Below are 23,407 nucleotides of genomic sequence, written 5' to 3'. Positions count from 1 at the left end.
GGGGGGGGGAAGGTCCAAAAATGGGCCTACCAATACCAATAACTTGCGGTGGCGCGTCGTTAGGTTTATCGTAATTTTCAAGGTAGAAGTAGCGTAATCCACTTGACGAGTCGTTGAGATTTCAAGGGAGTTGGGTCGGCGGACGAAATAAAAAAAGAAAGAAATCCGGAAGGGTACCACCGTCGTCGGGCCTTTTAGGGCCCTAACAAGTGGCCATTAAGGCGTTAAGTAACCCCGGTGAGGCGCACACGAGGGCCACGCTTCGGATGCGTGCGTCGCGGCAGGCAAGACTGAGACGGACCGACGGTTCCATCCTACCCAAAAAGCGGGGCCTGGTCAGGGCCCTGCCGGGCCCTCCGGGAATACATAGTACGGCAACACCCGCTAGAACGGGCAATCTGGGGTAGCTGACACACTTGCTCGGCCCCGGCTTAGGGTGGCACACGGGAAGATTCTGCCGAGGACGTTCCCACGGCACAAGCACCACCTGTGCCACGACGACAGCCAACCCTCGAATAGGGAGTGAAAAACGAAGGAGAGTGAAAGAGGCTCCAGGGGTGAGACATACACGCAGCCAGGGTGTCCCTCCCTTCGTGGAGATCTATCTGGGGTAAGGGAGCGAGAGGGATGTCGAGGGGCCTGAGATAGAGGCTGAAGGGAAACGAGTAAGAGCGAGAGGGCAAATATTAGAGTATGAATATGAGTAAGAGGGATGAAAATAAGCGGAGAAAAGAGCGCAAGCTGCCCCGCCGGGGGAGCATTCGGGGTGTTAAAAGATCCGAGGGTAAACCCTGCTGAAAGGGCCTTCCCCCCCCGGCCCCTCCCCACTTCTAGAGTCCTGCTTACTTCTAAGGCCCATTCGAGCCTCTGGACCCTCCAGAGATATACTGGCCACTCTTTAACGAGGGTTGCTCCCCTATGAAAAAGGTGGAACCACTGGGTCTCTATGTATTCGCGTATACATATGCATACGTATAATACAGATAGCATGTAGGAGCGAATCAGAAACAGAACGATTTAGGTCCGTCTTAATTGACGGTTGGCTGCCACTCCGTCCAGTCACCGACACGGGTTTTAATTAATTGATTAGGCTCCAGATGGATCCCGTACCTTACACATATCAAATGACCTTCGTGTCTTTTGATATTGACGTATCGACTTCGAATGCGGACCTCGCGATCGACGGGTCATCATTTTTGTTTATTTGCTCGTTTTTCGATGATTACGTCAGAATATGATTACAGCTTGGACAGGACTCTTGGGAGTTCCGTAATACAGGTGTCTTAAGATATTCATGTGAAATTCGTTAAAAAAAAGTGATATTAAAAAAATTAAAAAATTAAAAAATTTCAAACGTTTTTGCACTGTCGTATTAAATTCTTTTTTTTTTTTTACAAATAATACATAATTTTAATATCGACTATCCTAGTCCAAGGAAAAGGCGCTACCTCAGTCTCGACAGGTGGTCTTGCGTTGGTAATTTCTGAGAGTCGCGTGATACTTTCGAGACAGTTTGTACGAGACCACGTGACTGAAGCGACTTTTAATATCTCGTAATTGCAGAAGCCTTTTTTTCTTATCTAACCATCGTTAATGCAGATGGAATAATAAACCACATTCATATGTCAATACCATAAACGTTTTGCGGTATCTCATCCCATTCGACTAATTACGTCCAAGCATCAATAGAAACCAATCGCGAACGGAACATTTTCAATATACCCTCATCCGTTAAATTCCCGCTGGAATTATCTAAAAACGTTTAGAACAAATTTAGATAAGACCAGCTCGTTTCTCTCGAACGAACTGTTTATATTCAAATGAAAGTAAGAATGCTCCCACTTTAAGTCCCTAATGCATTATACATATCGATACGATTTAATTATCCCTAATTCGATATCCCAAGTGACGTCACGAGCACAAAAAACGGCTGCAACATTTAAAATTAGAAAGTAAAAGAATTCGTATAGAAAAATTTAAAAAAATGTCTTACCAAATTATTGTTAGCACGGTGAAACAAGCTGGTACCCCAAAGAAGCGGAATGATGAAATTTCGTGTGCGAAAAAAGAGGATCGGAAGATGATTGTGGTCGCGGGGCGAGACAGAGAGAGTGAGAGAGAGAGAGAGAGAGGCGGGAAGGAGCCAAGACGCCTAACAATATGGCCCGTGCTACTGACAATAGCAAGGCAACGGGGGCTGCTAAGGTTACATTGCGCTGGTGGCTGCAGATAAAGGCGGACGTACAATGAGAGCCACGTTACCTACCTCCTGCGTCATACGTATAGCATACAGGCTCGGGGGTAAGGAAGACGGACGCGGCTTCTCAGGGCCTGAGAATATTCCCACGTTCCGTAGCACGAGCCAAACGACGAGAGTAGTAATGCTGTTGCTGTTGCTGTTGCTGTTGCTGTTGCTGCTGGTGTTGCTCACCAGGAATTTCGGTGGCCGGTTAGGTTCGCAATAGCTTACAGCCGGCCAGGGACAGCCGGGGGAAATGAGCGAGAAAGAAAATAGGCGAGCGATACGGGTGGGAGAGAGAGGGAATATAAATACAGGAGCGAGGAAACGAGAGAGATAGAGACAAAAGGGGAGAAAGAGGGAGAGAAAGAGAGACCAAACGAAGTCCTTTACCACTTACCAAAGGGGAACAGTATGGAAGTCCTTGTGATTAAGGAAACACGTGTAATGCATTAGGTATTGTTACATTAGCAGATTACGTGGTACAGTGAAAATTTTCTATTTTGACATATTGAAAATTTATGTTTATCAAATTCGAGAATATTAATCGGGACGTGGGTATGTATAAAATTTTTAGATAAATTTTCATTGATGTTAAAATATAAGTAATGTTATTTTATTCGGAAAGATTTTTTGATCGATTCGATCTGAAGGATCCGTGTCTTTTTTTTTTATTGATATTTCACGCTCGATTTACTCTTACAAGTATCTCGTTATATAACTGAATTGATTTTATTTAATATCCTGTTTGGATGATCCAGCTGTTTCAATCATCCAGTTTTACTCGATTGATCTTATAGGTATATACTGGGAATATATCTATATATGGAGGGATCAATTGTACTGTGATAGACTGTTGTCATAATAATCGATCCCACGTGTTTTTTTAGTATATATGTATGTTTGTATATATATATATATATATATATATATATATATATATATAAACTGGATTATTAATCAGAGTTTCGTGCAAATTGTCTCGTCAATCCAATTCCGGTTGTTGCTTCGTCCCAACAATATCCTGTCCTGCCAAAATCGCCGATAATTGGACGCACGACAACAAGTTGTCATCCGATCATTTAATAAACATTAAATCGAGTCAAGTGGTCAAAGCTCCCTTGTAGTGTCGGACCTGAATCTATATACGTCATAAATACATATACTGACAGCTTTATTTCGGCAATACGCACATCCGGGACTGATCCGCCAATCAGACTGACGCAATCCTGCTATTTTTCTTCTTAACCTGTTTTGATCATATGGAAAAGTAAAAAAAAAATACGCCCTTATCACCAACGTTTTTTTTTTCTATTATATGTATCTGGATGCCAACTTAGCGTGTGTACAAGCTTCGGTGATAATGACCAGGAAAATCACGTATATATAAGATAATGACGCATATAGGTTAATTACACAAATATTTTTTTGTCTTTTTGAATGGAATCATATGGACACATTCTGGGCACGAGAGTGTCTTTCTAAATATAGGAATCCTTGTCCTTATTACGATTCGTCAGTGACGAAGCAAAAGCAAGAAAAAAGGAGGGTTAAGAGAGGGGAAAAAAGAGAAGCTGGAAGAGTATTAGAAACAGCCCCCATACGTAGTTGACGCCGCGTGCGAGTTGATGGAAAAACGAAAACCTCGGAAAGGGAGGATACCAGAAAAGAAAAATAAATCGATATACTCACGGACTCTCCAGGGGGTGCGAAAAAATACGGGGCCCCTCAGTACTATCATTTTGTTCTTCTTGAGACGCGCCTGGTCTATCCCTCTTCTACCGCGATAGGGAAAATTCTGGAAATTAATATATTTAATTATTTTTATCCTGACAAATTCTTCACTTTTCCTTGTGCTATAAATACATTTCTTACCTTTCGTACACTTTCTTTTTATTATTATTTAGTCTTGAAACGTACGCCGTCATTATTTATGTCGATTCCCCAATATAATTTTGAGAACATTTCTAATCCGGGTGATATACCTGAAATTATATTAGGGGTTGACTAGACTTTAGGTTTACTATACAATTATTGATTTTCTGTTAATACATAGCAGGTACACTGCGTGCAAATTAAATAATGGTATACTTTCGTATAGTAATACCCAAGTCTGTTACAAGGGGTTCAACGAAAAGAATATTCTAGTAATCGACTTTCTCAAATCAATTTAAAAGGTTGTTAAACTGCTGGTAAGCTAACCAGCATTTACTGCCGGTTTTGCATTTGTACCCAATGGGGTCGTAAATACTGACCAAAGGAGAGACAGACCCTTTAGGATATCGTTTTCAGCAACGGCTAAACACCTCATTAAGAGCCGTCATAAAAAGTCAACCGCAACAAAAATACCTTTAGTCGTCCCACTGGCTTCTGCATGAACTCTTAAAGAAATTTTCGAGTAGCCACGAGGAAGAGAAAAATTTTCAAAGAAATTAATTTTAAATCCGTTAAATCCTTTTTCAAAGGGAACATACCCGCATTGGAGTACCTGTATCAAACCCATAAAATACATAGTAAAACCTATAACTGGATACCGATAAAACATTTTATTGACAGCTAATTATTTTTCGAAATTTCAAAACATAAAATTCCATTCGACACGTGCGTAAGGACTCCGTCAATATTGATCCAAGTCCATGTGACTATGGTGTGATTATAGGCTATATAAGACCAGTAGCGGTATTTCGTCGCTTCAACAAGTGTCAGTAGTATGAGGATGCTATAAAGTAAGCGAAGGCGGTATAGTAGGAGTGTAATACATTGGTAAAGTGAGGTTAGGTTATGTTGGCTGAAGTGGCGGAGATGAGGAGTATAGAGCAGGTCGCCTCGTGCTGGTCGCGCGACGTGGCGTGTGCTGTGGCGTCCTTCCGCCAGTCAGTCCGTCCATCCGTGATGCCGTCGCACCGTGGTTCCCCACGTCACCCTTTCATCCAGAAGAGGGTGCAGGTGTGGGCTCGAAATTCCCTGCCGGTCCGAGAGCTGGCTGTGGGAACGTTCGGGCCCGGTTGCTTCCCACGATACGCTGCTCCGGCTGGTGGCTGTTTCCCCCACTTAGTCACTTAGCATAGTAAAACTGGTGGGGGCGCCGTCACCTATATAAGCCAGCCGCCAGACACCGGTAACGTCAGATCAACTCGGCACTCCGAGGCGAAAGCTATACCTACTCGCAAAGACGACAAACGTGACTCGCAGTTTGCGGCAAAAGAGGAGACTAGACTTATAAAAAACATCGACAGAGTAATTTTGTGAAGTGTACCTACTGTGTGTTGACGAAGCATTTTCAAAATGGCACCGCATACCACTTATACCGGAGGTTTGGAGTACGAGGAGCCTGTTTCGCGCACTTATCAGTACCGCAAGGTCATGAAGCCCATGCTGGAGAGAAAGAGGAGAGCAAGGATCAACCGCTGTCTCGACGAGCTTAAGGATCTCATGGTGACAGCTCTTCAAGCCGAGGGTGAAAATGTCGCAAAGTTGGAGAAGGCTGACATCTTGGAGTTAACTGTACGTCATCTCCATACTCTACGTGCTGCCAGAAGACTCACTCTCACGCCGGAAAGCAGTTACGCTGACAGATTTCGCGAAGGTTTCACTCAGTGCGCCCAGGAGGTCTCCACGTTTCTCTCTACCCCTGTCGCCGCCTCCGTCCACCCAGCCGCTGGCGCTCAACTCATGCGCCACCTGGGCGGTTGTCTGCGGAGGCTCGAAGGACCTACGACGCCTACGAACACCGCCTCGCCAACGTCGGTCGCCGCAACCGCCACTGTTGTTGCCGTTCCGCAATACGTCTACACGCCACCCCAAAGCCCGATCAGCGTTGCCAGCTCTTCTGGGGAATCAGCGGAATCGGCTGCAGCATCTGTCTGGCGTCCATGGTGATCATGACAATTCCTTAATGTCAACACGATGACGGCGATGGAGATATCGGCCGGCGCCACCTTCGGCGCTCGTAGCCACTACACGACGAAATCCATGTCTTCCAATTGGCTCATGTAGATTGTTCGGCCACCCTTTTGGTCAATTCGGCTGAGATCGGCTGACATCGGTCGACCGTCGACCTTACCCGATTATATTTATACATAGGTGATCAAGCTTTAAGTGATGTCTGTGATAGGGTTCTTGTACCTGAGATGACTATTTTCTCGTAATGTTATATACTTGTTTACTTGTTATGTTTAAGAACTCTTTAGTCATACCGTTTGACAATGGTACGAAATCAATAGCAATTGCAAATTTAATAAAGACTTATTTTAAAGATATTTCGACACTTGTTGACTTCTCATATCCCTTCCTTGCCTATGATCCTTGTTGCATCCTTACGCCTTAGTTTAATACGACGCTTGTCCTATTTATTAGCAATTCGTTATCCGTAATAATCAATAATTTATTCTTGATACTTCTTTATTCTACTTATCAGTTCAGTCGATTTCGATACAGTCATGTAACGAGTATTAATTTTTCACGCAAATCAGTAGCAGCCAGATAGATTTATTTTATCATCATTTTGTTTACCTGTCACTGAAAGCAAATAGATATTTTATATTAATTATTAAATTTTCAAAGTCAACGTTGCATCAATGACGAAATATTAATGCATTGCGGTCTAGTAAACATTAAAATTATTTGTATTTTTATTTAATTATTAATTTTCAAAATTATGACTGCCCTATGAACAATCATGAAAACATTTATGCATTCTGTGATATAACGTGACATTATGTTGCTGTTGAATTTAGTTACCACAGTCCAGATGAATTTATATCTTCAATGAAGTCAAACACCTGTTTGATTGTTTATCACGGATTTATATCGAACTATTTATTTTATATGTCAAATGGCTTAAATCGATTACTCGCTACCGAATAACGATTTATCACGCGATATTATCATCAATGCCAATGCCAAATTGTCCCTAGAGGACAAAGGCTATTAGTATTCTCCGTACGCGATTCACCCGGGCGTAATTACACAATAAACTCATGTAATTTAATGGCAACCCGTGCGCGGCTCTCGATTTACAGGAATCGCGACGATTTACGAGAGCTGATTATAGCCTTTCGATTCGTAGACCTAATTACGGTACCAATTTATAAATGGCAAAACGATAAATAACGTCGACCTTTTCAGAATCGACCCTCACGGTCGTCAAGATAAAAATGCTCTCTCCCACTTTATCGGAATAACGTTCCTTATCGGTAAGTACCGATTATCGAAAATCGGTATCGATTATCCCGTGTTAACGTTAGAAAAATAGATTTTTGTTTCTCTTATCATAAATAAAGAAATAAACGATTAGGCAGAAATTTCGGCATAATGGATTTCAATCTTTTTAGCTCTGCGAAAATTATGCGATTGCATAACGATTTTTTTTTTCAATATAAATATCGTTATCTTATCCGAGACTTATCCGATGTCTTTTTACTTAGTTAACAGATAGTAAAAGATTTATTTTGATTTTGAAATTTGTGATCTTCAATTTTATCGATTTATACCGTATAGTTCATCCAGGTCTATACTGATATTATCGTGATACTTACGGATTTCTTTTTTGATTTTCATCGCGTGATCGTTTCTAATGTAACATGGGACATTAGCAGGGCGGAATTTCCATGAAATCGTTTCTAAAAGGTGGTTTTCTAAGCGAGATCAATTGTCCGCAGTGATCGTATCTGATCGCTTTCGTGAGGAGAGAAGAATGAAAAAAAAATAAATAAAAGAATCATTTAATTAATGCCACCATTGTCAAGCTGTCGATCGGTATCAATCTTTTTCGTACGTTACGTCGTTCGCGCGCGTATGCAAAAAGTCGAAAGAGCGAAAAACTCGACTGTTCATTCATTAATACATACATCCAACGTCGCTTTTTCATCATTCATGGAAACGCTTTTATGTTCATTTTCCTTTTTTTTTTTCAAATTTCTTTGGACCCCTCTCCCTGTTAACGGTTGATACCTGCTTATTGTCTACGGCCTCATTACGGGACTGGGTTACAGGCCACGTTGAATAGTTGATAAAATGCTTCCCCAAAATTATAAAGTTCAGATAAATTTTCACGCTTTTCATAGAAACGTATTAAATCAATGAAAAAAGTAGGTGAGTCAGGGATTATAGAGAATAAAAAAGAAGTCGTAAAAATCCTTAAAAAAATTTCTCCGAATTACCAATAAATGTAAAAAGGTATATCACGAGCGTGCCGCATTATTAAAAATCTCGTAAAGTTTGTTAAAAAAAAAAACCATATTTCAAGTTTCCATAGTCTCCAATTTTATATTCCTTCAGTCTATCGTCGACCGTACGTGATATTTGGCATGTGAGCTCATACGATAATATCTTTTTGAATTTCAATGATCATTAAGTTACCGTTGGTATTCCTGAACATATGTAAGTACATATGTAACATATGTATGAACGTGAGATTCTAGGTATCGAATGTCTTTCGTCGTACGTTTGATTTTCAACCACAAGGCCTACGTATCTGTAGTAGATTCTTATAAGGTGCAAAGGTAATGATCAGTTTTAATGGCTGCATCGATTATGGTACTATACCATAAAAATCATCGTGGATCATGACGATCGTAAACAGCGAATGACTGAGAAACGATAGTCATTCAGAGATAATATCTACAAGTGTCTGGCGTTAACTTACCATTCCAGTTTCCCATTCAAACGTGTCATGTGTCATGGAATTCTGGCCGCACGGATTACGATGAATCATTACTATCATCTATACCTGTAGCATAGTGGTCAACCAGAAGAATGATAGTCATTCATACGCGGAGTTGACGCGGATATACAGTATAGTCAGTACTATTAATACTCGTGCTGGCATGACTTATGCTGCATCAAGGATCGCTTTCTACTCCATTAATATTTAATTGAACCATCATTGATTTTTATAGATATTGATTGATTCGATGACAATGATTCGTGATTGTTTTGAAAATAATTTATATATATATATCAATACCATGTCTTGTACAAAGTAAACAATGTTGAAGTAACGTAAAGACGAATGGAAATATGGTTAACTTTTTTTTGAATTTTAATTATACGTCATTTCAGATTTAAATTGATTTTACCGTAATCGGTCGTTCGCTCCTTACATGGAAATTTTTAGCGTGATAAGTGGTAGTGCATGATTACTCGAACAATCAGTTATCATCATGTAATCATTCTATCTGTCGCTTAACAAGTGCTGTTTATGCAGATATGGTCTTCTTGAAGGTTGAAATTGACTAGGAAGTTTTTTGTTGTATTTTCGTAAAAAAAAAAGATACCTATTTCCTTGCGGCATATTTTTTTTTTTCAACTTTAGCCAGTGTCCTACCGGATGTAGGTAATTGGTCACGAGTCGTATTATTGGAAATTGGATTATCCAAAAAATACTCCTTTCAGAATTTGTTGAGGCCGCCCCGCGATTAACTCAATAACCATAATCATATCCGGTGGAGAGCTGGTTAATTTTAAGAGGTGCACTTCTTCTTGCTTGTATACAAAACGTTAAATAATTGTCACTTTCTTTCAGATATGGCAATGCTGATACTTCACGGAACTGTCTGATTGGTGAGTATCTCAATACAGTCCAATTACGCCTCGCGGCATAATATCGCGTGCCAGAAAATGTGTAATTACGATTTATCGGAACGTCTGACTTTTCATTCGCGTTCACTTTTACAAAATTGGTCAATAAATTTACGTGGCTAGATCGTACGCGAGATGCGAGGCTTTAATCGACTATCGCGTAATTTAGATAATTTTCAAAATTAATTATCACAAATTGATGTCGAAACATGTCAAAACGTCAATTGAATTAGCCTCGAAAGTTATTCGATTACAGCACACGTGATACGTGGCGAACTTCACTCCGATGATCAATTATCAAAATAATTATGAAAACCACCGAGACTCGTGTCCATTTATCGCCTAAAACTACAGTATAGAAATAGGGAATTAGTTGAATATTAAAAAAAAAAAAACGAAAATGCCTGAATCTTCCTATTCTCGTAATTCCCCCAGGTCGGTCATACTGTCCAGGATGGACGTCCTAAGTTACAATCACATTGTGGACCTGGACTCGAAATTCGACGATGAGGTGCAACCTAACCCCTTCATAGACGCAGCTGGTGAAGTGGATGAAGTGGACGAAGTGGATAAAGTGGACGACATAGACGTGATCGACGAATCAGGAGACAAGAAAATATCAAAACCCTTTCGAAGAAGTCTCTTTCCAAACGTCCCACCCTATATATCCTTTCAGTCGCACGACAGCCAGGGTCAGAGTAATCTACCCTTCGAGATCCGGCGACATCTAAAGTGGCGACTGAGCTCAATAACGCCGTTGCTGGTGCGACGTACTCTCACAAATTCTGGTTTCCGGTTGTTCAAGAAGGCCTCCGATTGGTCAGGAGTCTGGGGCAAGCATATGAAATCGACGTGCTTCAAAATAATCAAAGAGTACCAGAAGGTGAATCACTTCCCAGGAACCTTCCAGATTGGTCGCAAGGATCGCTTGTGGCGCAATCTAAGTAGATTAATGGCGCGTCACGGTAGACGTGAATTTGGTTTTGTCCCAAGGACCTACGTCTTGCCCCAGGACCTCAGATGCTTCCGACAGGTCTGGGAGAGAACCGCAGGTCGAGAGAAATGGATAGTGAAGCCCCCAGCATCCTCACGTGGTACAGGAATAAGAGTGGTACATCGCTGGAGCCAAATACCTAAGAAGCGGCCAGTGGTGGTTCAGCAATATCTGTCCAAGCCAAGACTGATATCCGGAGCGAAGTTTGACCTGCGTCTCTACGTCCTCGTGACGAGCTTCAATCCTCTCAGGATTTACATCTATCCAGAAGGTTTGGTTAGGTTCGCTTCGGTGAAGTACGTGGACGATATAAACTTCCTGAGCGATAGGTTCATGCACTTAACCAATTACAGTATCAACAAGACCAGTGCTAATTATACGAACAACGATTCGGCAGACTCCTGCACGGGACACAAGTGGACCCTGAATACGCTCTGGAGTTACCTGGAGCGTGAGAACGTCGACGTGCCCCGTTTATGGAGCTCCATGAAGGACATCGTAATCAAGACAATGATATCAGGAGAATCATCGATCAACAGCCTGACCAGGGCAAACACGAGTAATAAATACTGTTGCTACGAACTCTTCGGCGTCGACATTCTTCTGGATGAGAACCTGAAGCCCTGGCTCCTCGAGGTGAACATATCACCATCTTTACAAGCATCGTCGGCCTTGGATATCGCAGTCAAGGGTCCTCTAATTCAGAACGTGTTCAACATGGCAGGATACCAGCTGCCAAGTTGCATTTCAGCGACCGATGCCGAATCACTGTCCAAGAAGTACAGAGTCGACTCTGTCGTTCAGGACCTCAGACTGTACAAGACTGGCTTGAGCTACCAGGAAAGGCACAAGCAATCTCTGTTTGCTCATTTGACAAATAGAAACGAATATCTCAATGATATTTTAGAGGACCTTACTCCCGACGATGTTCGTCAACTTGTTCTATTCGAGGATGAGCTCAGTCAGGTTGATCGATTCGAGACGATCTTTCCTACCAGCGAAAGCCACGAGTACTTCAGGTACTTTGACGTGCCTAGATATTACAATATGTTGCTGGATGCCTGGAAATATAAAAATGGTAACGATAGGGACAAAGGCATCGCCAGGCTTCGGCAATTGTGCAAGGTCAATTATCATCTTGAGCAACAGGCTACTTTTTAGCACGACACTGCCTCGGATTGTCACTGCCATTTTTGATCAGTTAAAAACGTGTACAAATCTCGTGTGATAGACGTCACGGTGATCCTTTTCTTTCTTTATTATTAATTTTTTTTTGTTTTCGAGAAATACTGTTGTACTTTTAGACTGCCACGTGATGAGCTACTTCGTTTGTGCCTTCGCGATTCGTGAATAATATTTTTCATGTAACAATACAAATTTGGATTAATAAAAAGAAAATGTTGTTTTTACAGTACATTCAATTTTGTACGATTTATTTATATTTTTTCTTACTACCAGTGTGATGGATTTTGACTTAAGGCGAGGAAAATTAATTTTTTTTTTTTTTTTGTAAGATACGACGTGAAGATACCTCCGCTCGAAAAATGACAACTGTCAGAATTTATGTCATTCAAGTAATGGCGTAATGGCTCTTCCTTCATAGTTTTGATTCCATCCATTTCTTAAACATGGACTAAATTCTCTGTAACTTGCGCCGATCTGTCAGATATCATTTAATCACTTAAACAAGTTCACGGTAGTAATCATCAGTCTGTTAATTATTAATATCGGATAACCTGTCATCAGCAATTTAAAGATTCGCCAAAATGATAACCCAGAAGAAAAATGCCTCGAGCGACACGTGTAATGGAAAACTCTCCTGGTTCGATGAGATGGACAGCATGTACGAGTACCGGGAGCTGACCGATTGGCTAATTGCCAATTTAATGGAACCCCGCGCGTGTGGCGAGAGAATTTGCAAATTGCCACTAAGACCAAGTTTATTCGTTCACACACCGCCATTTTTAATCTTCAACTCTTACGACAACGAACAGAACAGTTTCATGCCCACCGAAATAACGAGACATTTACTGTGGAAGCAAACAGCCAGACAGTCACCAAAAATGATCAGGCTGACTATCATGAGATCGGGTTTCACCATAACGAAAAATCATTCCTCAAACTGGTTAGGCACTTGGTCCTCGCCCGGGATATACAGTACCAACAAGACCCTAAAAGCATTTCAGAAGATCAATCACTTTCCAGGATCGTTTCAATTAAGCCACAAGGATCTGCTGTGGCGTCATCATAACAAAATGATAAAAAAATTTGGAAAACACGATTTCGACTATATGCCAATCACTTATATCCTACCGGAGGATTCCGTGAGATTTCGAAAAATAATTGAAAAAAATGGTGGCATCTGGATCCTCAAACCGCCAACGTCCTGCGCAGGAAATGGGATCAGGGTGATATCGCGCTGGATTCAGATTCCAAAAAATAGGTCACTGGTAATACAAAAATATTTGGAAAAACCCAAGCTCATAAACGGTACAAAATTTGATCTTAGACTCTACGTCCTTATCACTGGTGTCGATCCTTTAAGGATTTATCTCTATTCCGAGGGTCTAGTTCGTTTCGCAACGTCCAAATATATAAAAGACGTCAGTTACTTGTTCGATCGCTACATGCATCTGACAAACACGAGCATTAACAAGACCAGTCCCATGTTCAGGCCCAATGACAGTCCCAATAAATGCCACGGGAGCATGTGGGCCCTGAACTCGCTTTGGGCTTATCTCTCCCGTCGATATAAAGCAAACATTCCCATGATCTGGAGCAAGATCAAGGACCTTGTTATCAAGACCATCCTATCCGCGGAGGAGCCTGTTTTTCAATCCGTTCAAATTGTTCCCACAAGCTGTTCAGCCTTTCAGCTTTATGGTTTCGACGTCATAATAGACGAGGATTTTAAACCGTGGCTCCTCGAGGTCAACAATAATCCTTCTATGAATCCAGATACGCCACTTTGTTCGATAATCAAAGGGCATCTCGCGAAAGATGTCCTGAACCTGGTAGGATTTCAGATACCGAACACTCTGAACTCCGAGGACGTGGACACTTTGAAAATGAAGTACGGCGAGGATATCCTCTGCTTCGATAAGCGACTGTGCGCAGGCGTGGAATTGTCAAAGACTGAAAGAGATAAGCAGATGAAATTTACTCAGGTGCTCAAGCGTGTTGATTATCTCGAGACTATCTTGGAGAATCTAACTTCGGATGACGTTAGGCTACTTATTCGGTACGAGGATGAAATTTCGGAAACTGGTAAATTCGAAAGGATCTTTCCCAACGACAAAACGTACAGGTATCTCAAGTACTTTGAAAAAAGTAGATACTACAATCTTCTGCTGGATGCTTGGGAAACGCGATATGGACCCAATAGGAACGAGGGTATTACTATGTTACGGAACTTGTGCTCAAAAAAATTTCATTTATCCAATACACCGTAAACACTACGAAACGTCATTAAAGACCTTTCACTTCTAAAAATAACAACCTTGTATTCATTTTAAATCGTAATTAATTTTAAGGCCGTATTCGCATGAATAATCGATTTTGATTTAGTATAATGACGACTGGTCAGTGCTCTAATTTATTATGCAAAATAATTCGGTATCCGCGGTAATCAAAAAAGATACAAAAAATAATGGTTATTTACAGACGGCGAGAAGCAGCGGAAATATTATTGAACAATCGAAAAATTATTGTTTCCCTGTGATATACGGCTTTTAATATTGGAATATACATATTAAATTTATTATTCATGGCTCACTGTTTATTTTTATTTTATTATCACTAATTATATTCGTTTACGCTTAATCGTAGCTGCTCTAATATTATTGACGTGTCGAAATAATCAAAAGGACAATTTATAAGACTGAGCCATTTCCTCACCGGCAATACAAAGTAGAGTGAAAGGGTTTCACGGTTATAAAAGTGCCGGGTTTAATAAATCCGTACTGACGATTTAATGTCTCTATTGTGACCGCGACGGCGAACGGCACCGCAACTGAACTTGATTAGGTTAATACAAAGGGGCCCAGATTTCTTCGCTTCCGCCCTTTAAATTCAATTACCAAACACATTTCGTCACTTAAAATATCATATATCAGTTTTGTACCGTAAGAAAGACAGGACGAACTTTGCTGCGATACAAATTTGATAAAATTTTTTTCAACCGGCAAAAACATAATCTTCCGTGAGTTTTTTTTGAAAAGTTTGATTTCAGTATTAAATCGAAAAAAAAAAAAATTTCTCGAATTTTCTAATAACTTAATCCAAACCGATAAGCATTGCACGACTTAATAAATTTTTGGAAATTTTTCAAAAATTTTCAAAACACGCATGACCGCTCTCAAGTTCACTCAAAATCATCGCAGGGTCTTTAGCCTTATGGGACGGTCGTGTATTGGTTATATAATACAGTCGTACTGGCTCTCATGAATGAATACATTCATAAAGACAGCCTGACGCATCAGGCACGTCACACGCGTGAGGCTGCAATCTCAATAAGAAAATATGTCCATTATGTTGTTACAATAACGATATCAATTCATTCACTGCCAGGGCTCCGTGTGTCTATTGTCTCCAAACGACGGTTAGCTGTCTATATGTGGACTCATGACATAACACGAGTCTCACTGAAACGCACGAGACGTATTTTTAAGGTTATCAAAATTCATTATTAAAAAAGAAAACAATTTTTTTAAACTGCACATACATCTCACGAAATTTAAATTTAACCTTATTTATTTTCAAAATTCTTTGATAAACATTAAGTCATTGATAATTGATATTTCATAGGATTATCTGATAATTTGTTATCAGTATCAAAAGACGTATCGACTGGTTTTGTCGTTAAAATAACATATGTAAATTATATCCTTTAATATTGCCAGAAGTAATATACTGCATTCCAAGAAGTGATTTGTATTACCAAAACCCGTTTAGATATTAATATCGCAATTATAATCGTAAATAGATCCACCATTATAATCTATATATACATATATATAAGTTAAAGCCAGTACCACATTCAACGTCCTTAGCCAAACACATCGAATACATAGCAGGCAGCGTCATATATTTATCCCCAGTAAATTGTCCGCGCACATAAATCCTCTCTTAGAAGAATCTTCAGACTAACCGAATCTCTGTTTCTCCGTGGCTGCTGTAATAATTAAAACTTCACACCTCCACTCTCGCGTCTCGTATTTTTATTACTTGCGGCGACAACATCGTTCACGTTCGTTTATTTTTAGAAAGCCATTTCACTCCTTCGGTACGTACGAATCCCTTTTTCTGTCGGTCATCAAGGGTGTGGGGGATGTGAGGCTTCAGTTAAAAGTAAGGCTTCGATGTACCAAAACAGCAGGTATGCCAATGCCCTCAATCTTTTTACAAGCTCGGTTCAGTCGGACTAGCAAAAATGTGTGAGTTTGTTAAAAAGAAAAAAAAACGAGAAATTTTATATAAAGAGAAGGAAAATAGAAATTAGAAAAAAATAGTGAATCAATTGTCTACCGTACTTATTCCAGTGAATAAGTAGGTAACCATCAGGGGCCAAGGTCGCTTAAAATCCGTTCCCAATGCGCGACAGAGATAGCGGCCATTAAACGAAACACTGGGCGTATCCACTAAGATCACATTTTATGGACGACAGTGGATGGAAGATAAGTGTTCAGGATGAAAGGCCGTACTTGATGGGATTCATAGAAGGTCTCCGTGACGCTCTATGTCGAATATATTTATGCAGAGGGTGATCTGAGTCTTTGGATAAATAATAATATTAGGATGGGTCAATGTATAAATAATTAACATTGGCAGTTTAGTGGTTCGATAAATAAATAAGTAAAGGATGAACATTTAACGAAGATTTATATCCGATAAAATCTAGCTGAGACTATAGACTACATTGAATAGACTATATAACAATTTTTCACTGATACGGTATTCGGAAAGAGAAACAAAAAAATTTGGGATTTAGAATATATTATTGTTTTTTTTTTACATATTTTGAATAATTAACATATTAGGTAATGAGCTTGTTATAGATACTCCAAACTACACGGCTCGTTGGAAACGGTTTTTAGGCGCGTGACCTTCCCGTTTCTAGTTCTAACTCTTAGCATTCTGTTATTACCGTTCCTGTGGAAGAGCCAAGGGGACACACTGTGTACCGTGATCGGTCATTAGCCGAAGCAGTAAAACCGGTAGCCGTGCCTTTTAATTTCCTTCGGTCTTTACTCCAGTCGATTTTTCACCCTTCAGCAGCGCAGTATGTAAATATATTCAGATGTTACGATGTGTTCCGATCCAGTATTACCCATAGAGAGGCCATCGCCTCATTCTTTGATGTAATCTCCCGCTTAAAAATTGAGGCGTTCAAATGTCCCGCCCTTACTAAACGCGTCATAGTTTATCTCTAACGAAGCGATTTACATGATGAAACAGACCAGAAGTGACCACCTTACGTATTCGACCTTGACCAGGACATCAGCACGTGACCTCAGACCAAGATCACGGGATTTCACGGCTCGCTCGAGTTAAGGTAACGACTTAATAAACCAGAGGGTGCCACCGTCGTAGTAGTCAGGTGCGTCGCGTGCTCCGCTCCCTGGCTCGTGTTTTGTTTTGGGAAGGCCCAAGCGCGTTCGTTCCCACGCTTCCGAGCGTCGCGGACACTCCGAACGCGCAGTAGTATGGCCAATTAAATTTTCTATTCTCTCCAACAATCATGGATAATATTATCGGACAATGGTAACGACTGTTTCCGATTGGTTCACTCCTCCCGAACAATACGGGTACGAGCCAATCGCCGTGAACAAATGCGTTTCTACGTGACGTTACTTTAAACTCGCGAGGTGACGCTTTAACTCTTGAACCGGATTGTACATCGTCCTCGCTTTACTCGCGCGAGACACACGCGTCGCTCGTGCGGAGTGGCACGCTCTCCCGTCCTCATGTGTACCACCATACATACAGAGTGGTCCATTGTTTCGAGCATTATAATAATTGTATTATTATTTTTACAGTGCGTCAACGACGTGCGCGAGCGATTATGATGATTATGAGCGCAAGCCACGTCGGACGGAATAGTTAATCGGCTTCCTACATACTTTCACGACGGCGGTTGGGCTTTTCGTTTCGATGAATATTGTCACGCACTTTATTCCCAGAGCTATTAGGCCTGGCTGCATGCTAACGGAGCGAGAGCTACCGCCGCGTGTACGAATGGAACAGACGTAAAGAAATACACTGAGATACAAGAAGCCCGGACTGACTTATACGAGTCGCGCATGCGCCTACATGGACTACGTTAATTGACCAATGGGCCGATTATCTGTCGCTGCGGAGACACGAGGTTGATAATAACGAATTATTTTATTCCGTGTTTACCTCGGTAACCACGTTAATAAGATTGGAAGCCTGAAAGATTCTTAAGAGAACCGCGCTACTCGACGATTTCACGATTGGCTACTAATTGGACGTTACTCCAAAGCCGGTATTGGACTCCCCTATTTGTAACTAGAATTAATACAACCGATTGGAAACCTGTCTTTCCCCATAAGACAATCCTCTGCTGTACCATGGCATATATCCACCACAGGACTCACTATAAAATCTAAACTTTTTTGCAACTTTGACAAGATCAAAATCCGATATTTAACCATTACTGGTACAATAATTTTGTTCATCTCTCTCGATCTCGCAAACGCTCAAGTATTTCTCTGCAAATGTTCAATAATCACGAACATCGTCCCTTGAAATAGAACTTGTACTGGCGTGGCTCTTTGGTGTCTACTAGTTTAGCCATCCTAATGTATTGGTATAGTGCATGACTATGTACAGTGTACACGTTCTCTAGTCTCTGCGCATGCGCCGTGCACGTGTGTTGTTCGAGAATAAAGGTTAGAGATTCCTACGGTTTTTCGGTTCCCACGAGCAGGGTGCGTCAGGTGGTTAGCGTGGGGTGTCCGCCCGCTTACCTAACCCCTCAAAATAGACGTAAAATTCTCTCTCTCTCTCTCTCTCTCTCTCTCTCTCCCCTTAATCTCCGCCCTGGTAACGTTTCTAAGCACGCATCCTTGGCGCATAGTTGCATATACGAACGCATTATGTATATACCTATGTGCATCCTACTAGTCTCCTTCCTGCTATTATCCCTTCTATGGTACGTAGGCTCCCCTAGGTCGATTCTGATTTCATATTCTTACGTGTCATTCACTTGGGACGCTTAAACGACTTAAGATTATTAAGGATTCTCATTAAATTTTTTTACACCCCTATAGGGTGGTTCACAATTACACATTTTTTTCACGTATACACGATTCACGTACACTTTGTACAAGTGTACATATATTTTTATACCTACGATAACCTCAATGTTAATTACAGTCGTAAAGAAAACCCGAATAAGCAACAACCGTTACTTTACTGTCTAAGCATTTCAGTATTCGCAGACACGTTTTTGCGAGCGTGCATATCGCGCTCCGTGTCAGCCACGCCGGGGAGCGTTCCCATGGGACGGGATTGGTCCCTTTTTTTTCTGATTAAAAAAAAAAAAACAAAAGATTTAGAAAGGAAAATAAAAGCATTATGCGCTGCCTCGTTTCTTTAATACGTACTCGACCCACGTTCGGGCCTTACGACGTATGTGGAAGCCAGGGGTTTAATTATTTTGGCAAGAATTACAGTGGCCGTCCTGAATCTCGTTTAATGGGTCACGGGGTCCTTCGTCGGGCCTTCACGGTCGACAGGTGCACTTTGTATCCTCGTAGAATCCTTCCAGCTCCCAGGAGCGTACGAGCAGCGCAGGTCCATTGTAAAAGAAAAAAAAGAAAAAAGGTGAGAGGGCGGCTGAAAGCGTGCTGCTCGCGTGGCGGTTACGGTGGCTGTAACCCGAGGCCAGTCCCGAGTTTCTCACGGTGAGACGTCAGGTGCGGGACCTCCTTCAGGAAGTGCAACGGTTCCTTAGAAGGATTCGCGACTTCTGCCTCCGTAGCTCTTCCCACGCTAGTTTTACGGGCAACGGATAGGATTCGGCCGTTCTTTTTCCTTTTTTCTCTCCTTCCTTCCTCAAACGCCGACCCAACGTTCTTTTCCATCGTATCGTCACTGTTGTGGGAAAGGAGGAAACTTCAGACTTTGTATATACACTGACTCTTCTTACGGCACCGTTAATTTCGGGAAAAACCTCAAACATATTTTCATACGCTTGAGAAATGTATTATAACAGATCCGATTCGAGACTTTAACGCGACGGGGGTTCTGTCAAAATTTTTTCTATTAAAATTTTTTTCTATTAAAATTTTTTTTATTAAAATTTAATTCCAACTATATAACGAACTCGGGCCAAATTCATTGTATCGGCTGTATGCTTGTCCGTTCTAATCCTAATCGGAATCCTAAACTCGCTGATCGTCTTATAGATCTGAATAAAGATCCCGCTAGTAGCAGTACACGATGAATCCTGGATCCGTGGATCGTGTCTGTCGCGCGCTGTGCTCTCATTGTTGCCAGCTGTGAGAAAGATCCCACAGTGGTGTATATATATATATATATATATATATATATATATATATATATATACGGCAAGTATACCAGAATCATAGTAGAGCTTAGAAAATTGGCCGAACCAAGTTTAAAGTCTGACCGTCAATTCAGTCGTCCACGCGACGGACACGCTCGCTCGCTCAAAATTCGCCTCGCGATCGTGGGAATTTTTCTAGTCTTTCGTTCGGGATTCGTGAATCCAAGGGGAACCAGACTCCTACGGTTATAAAAGAACGTCCACCATTTCTCTCATCTCCTTCTCGCCATCCTGATCTTCCCACTTCACTACTCTTCCCTCCATCGTTCCACTTCTCCGTGCATCTCTCCTTCCCTGACTTCGAGAGTCTTTGTACCCGACCACGCGACCGACACGTTCTCGGCTCCATGTACTCGGGACATGGAACTTCAACTTTTCTATGGCTCGTATACCTGTATCTATGCCCCGATTGGGCCTTCGTGGCTGCTTTAAATAAGGCCCAGTTTAACGTTTCTACCTGATCACGCGAGTCACGCGAATTTTTGGGACTTATATGTTTTTTTTTTTGCACTGAGAAAAATATGGATTTTAATATATTGGATTTAATAAGTTTAATTGGAGATATATTTTTTTTGGGCCTTATGACATAGTCGTTATAAAATTGGGTCTGAGATCAAGTTTTGTACGTTATTGATCGTACAGGTACTATGTCTCTGGATGGTATATGTATAATTAATATACCGAAGGGATACGCTGTTTTAATGTTTACTGGCTCTACGCTGGGCCTTATTTGAGATACATATAACCACGTACGCGGATACCTTAATCACACGCGAAATAAACGTTGAGATTTCGGTGACGTACGTCAGGAGATTGAACGTCGGGTTCGATTTACACGGAGAACCAGTAGAGCCTGTTTGCAAATCACTTTAGAAAAGTGCTATGCTCTGTTGAACAAACCATTAACGACGCACTTGAAATATAAATGAGCGACTGCGACCATTCGAGCCTGTTTACTGATAATATGTACCACGTTCTTGAGAAGGTACTTCTTCTTTTTTTCTTGTGTTTGAAAAAGGATCTCGGTATATTTGCCGTCCTCTGTTTTCACTTAATCGGTATTATCGTAGGCGTGCGAAGATACTAATTGTGCAATCACAGCACATCGATCTCATAGAGCAGAGGTCAGACTTTTTAGAAAGCGTAAAAAAAAAAAACTCAAAAATTCGATTTTTTCACTTAAACCGGTATTACGCAAAATTTAATTTACTCAAGTGTCATAATAGCGCGCGAAAGATAAGAAGAGACGTTATTTGTAATAAAAGAGACGTGACTGAGTATCGGGAAAAGGAATTTCATATAATTATACACAAGGCCTAATCTCTTGAAGCCATTAATAATCATGGAATAAATGGGCCCGTGATCATCGTATTAATTTAAGCGAAACAGAGGTGCGAAATGCCGCAGTAAAGGGAAGCATTTTTCAGGTAAGAGATCCTTTCAGATTGGGTCCGGCCATTCGTTCGACAATGGGTTAGGGCTGACCACGTGTCTGCCACGCTTCCTGCGGACCCACCGGGCCCAACAGGGATGAGCGGGTTGGACTCCTCTGGCAATCCTAACTGCTGAAGATGGTTGGCTGGCCCAAGTCGACTCCGCGACAGTGGCGGAGCTATCGTCCATTGAATTCAAGGTGGAAGGTGGAAGGTGGAAGGTGCTTACGGGGCCCGTCGATGAATACGCCGTGGGAATCGCGCACTGGAGCGTTACAGGAAGCGAGCCGTGTTCCGCTCCCGTGGGCCCAACTTAACTGCGCCGGTTAGACGCTCTAACTCGTCTCCAATCACTGCTCTCCTCTGTGACCACCTCCCGATCCGCCATTACTTCATACCCTAGTCCGATCGTTCCGAACACATAAACCCATTGTTACACGATGCAAAATAATTTTGAGATTTATCTTCGTCTCTTCTTCTTGATACAAGGCCCAAAAAAATTTAATTTCAAAATCCTTCCTCGTCGAAATTACATGAATTTCTTATTTCCTCCTTCTCTTCCTACAAGATCGGTAGTAATCTTCTGTCCCTAAATCGAACGATGACTTCAGACGATTCGTTTTGCTTCTCTCATCCAGCATCCCTGGACCATATTCTCATCAATAAGAAAGGCTATATAACTTATGAGCAATTTCGAATGCCGGACGTATCGATGTAAAAACGTAACGCGCAGCCTCATAAGTTAACCCTCATAAGTTTGCACCTGTTCCACGAACTTCGGATCATATAAGATACCGGTTCTGTCGTACGAGAAGATCGCCCGTAAATCCACGCTTTTCCCCATTCGCTGTTCTAATGAAATTAACGCGCTAGAGAAATCGTCCATCAGCTAACGAGCTTCTGTTTTTCGATATAAAGGACCCAGACGCGATAACGAAGGAATTACCGAATTATTGTTTTTTCGATACCCCAATAATTGACTGCAATTAAAGCATGGCTGACGAAGACAATTTTTATCGATGATATTTTATAGCGTGTTTGGTGTATGTGGATTTTTAATACCTTTAATATTCTCACGGTACGTACTGTCCGACAGGTGAATTCTGAAAAATGTTAAAATATCGTATTGTTCTTCTATAGTGTATCCACGATAACTTGTTCGGTGGCCGTGGGGCGGCCTGCCTGCATTTTTCATTCATGAAATCGGAGCCCAACTGTTTCACCCCATTATTCCCATTGATTTCCAACAATTTCATATTCATGAATGAGTGACCGGATTTCGTCTGAATGGGCTTTGTTTACCACGTGTTGGCTTTGCGCGTTAATGGGCCGGAAATTGAAATTTTGCGTGAGGCGTGTGTATACGTGCCCACGTGATACCTCATGAATATCTGGGTATACCTGCAATGAGTTTCGGTACTCTGCCGTACCTTCCTTGATTCGCGGAAACGTTTCACGACCCTACAGAATTTACGGGTGTGAGACCGGTAATCCTTATCAAAGGGTCCTGTCGTCGCTTACTTCCGGTAACAACGAAACCGGATTCGCTTAACGGCAATTCCAAT

The 23,407-nt window shown here is 41.4% G+C and overlaps 2 protein-coding genes and 1 pseudogene across 9 annotated transcripts in view; all 3 read left to right on the top strand.

Moving 5' to 3' along the window:
• Positions 1–12,222, top strand: part of LOC107273442 (tubulin polyglutamylase TTLL4) — a 100,963-nt gene extending 88,741 nt beyond the window's left edge. For 6 of the 8 annotated variants that reach the window (XM_015751751.2, XM_025086687.1, XM_015751672.2 and 3 more), the window contains 2 exons: positions 9,765–9,802; positions 10,256–12,222. In XM_015751751.2, coding sequence (XP_015607237.1) covers positions 10,275–11,975 — 1,701 coding nt within the window. In that variant the 5' untranslated portion in view covers positions 9,765–9,802; positions 10,256–10,274 and the 3' untranslated portion in view covers positions 11,976–12,222. Of the gene's footprint in view, positions 1–9,764 lie in introns of all 8 variants that reach the window. The other 2 variants (XM_025086543.1, XM_025086516.1) reach the window with 1 other exon arrangement.
• LOC107273590 (enhancer of split mbeta protein) lies at positions 5,290–6,498 on the top strand. Its single transcript, XM_015751982.2, has one exon. It carries the CDS (start codon positions 5,525–5,527, stop codon positions 6,116–6,118), a length of 594 nt encoding a protein of 197 aa, XP_015607468.1. The 5' UTR covers positions 5,290–5,524; the 3' UTR covers positions 6,119–6,498.
• Positions 12,223–12,580: 358 nt separating the features above from the next.
• LOC107268689 lies at positions 12,581–14,266 on the top strand (annotated as a pseudogene).
• The last annotated feature ends 9,141 nt before the right edge of the window (positions 14,267–23,407 follow it).

The sequence above is a fragment of the Cephus cinctus genome, unplaced genomic scaffold (genome assembly GCF_000341935.2).
Source record: "Cephus cinctus unplaced genomic scaffold, Ccin1 Ccin1_scaffold0008, whole genome shotgun sequence".
NCBI classification, from domain to species: domain Eukaryota; kingdom Metazoa; phylum Arthropoda; class Insecta; order Hymenoptera; family Cephidae; genus Cephus; species Cephus cinctus.
The sequence above is the reverse complement of the archived record's forward strand: the minus strand, read 5'-3'. Positions and strand labels throughout refer to the sequence as shown.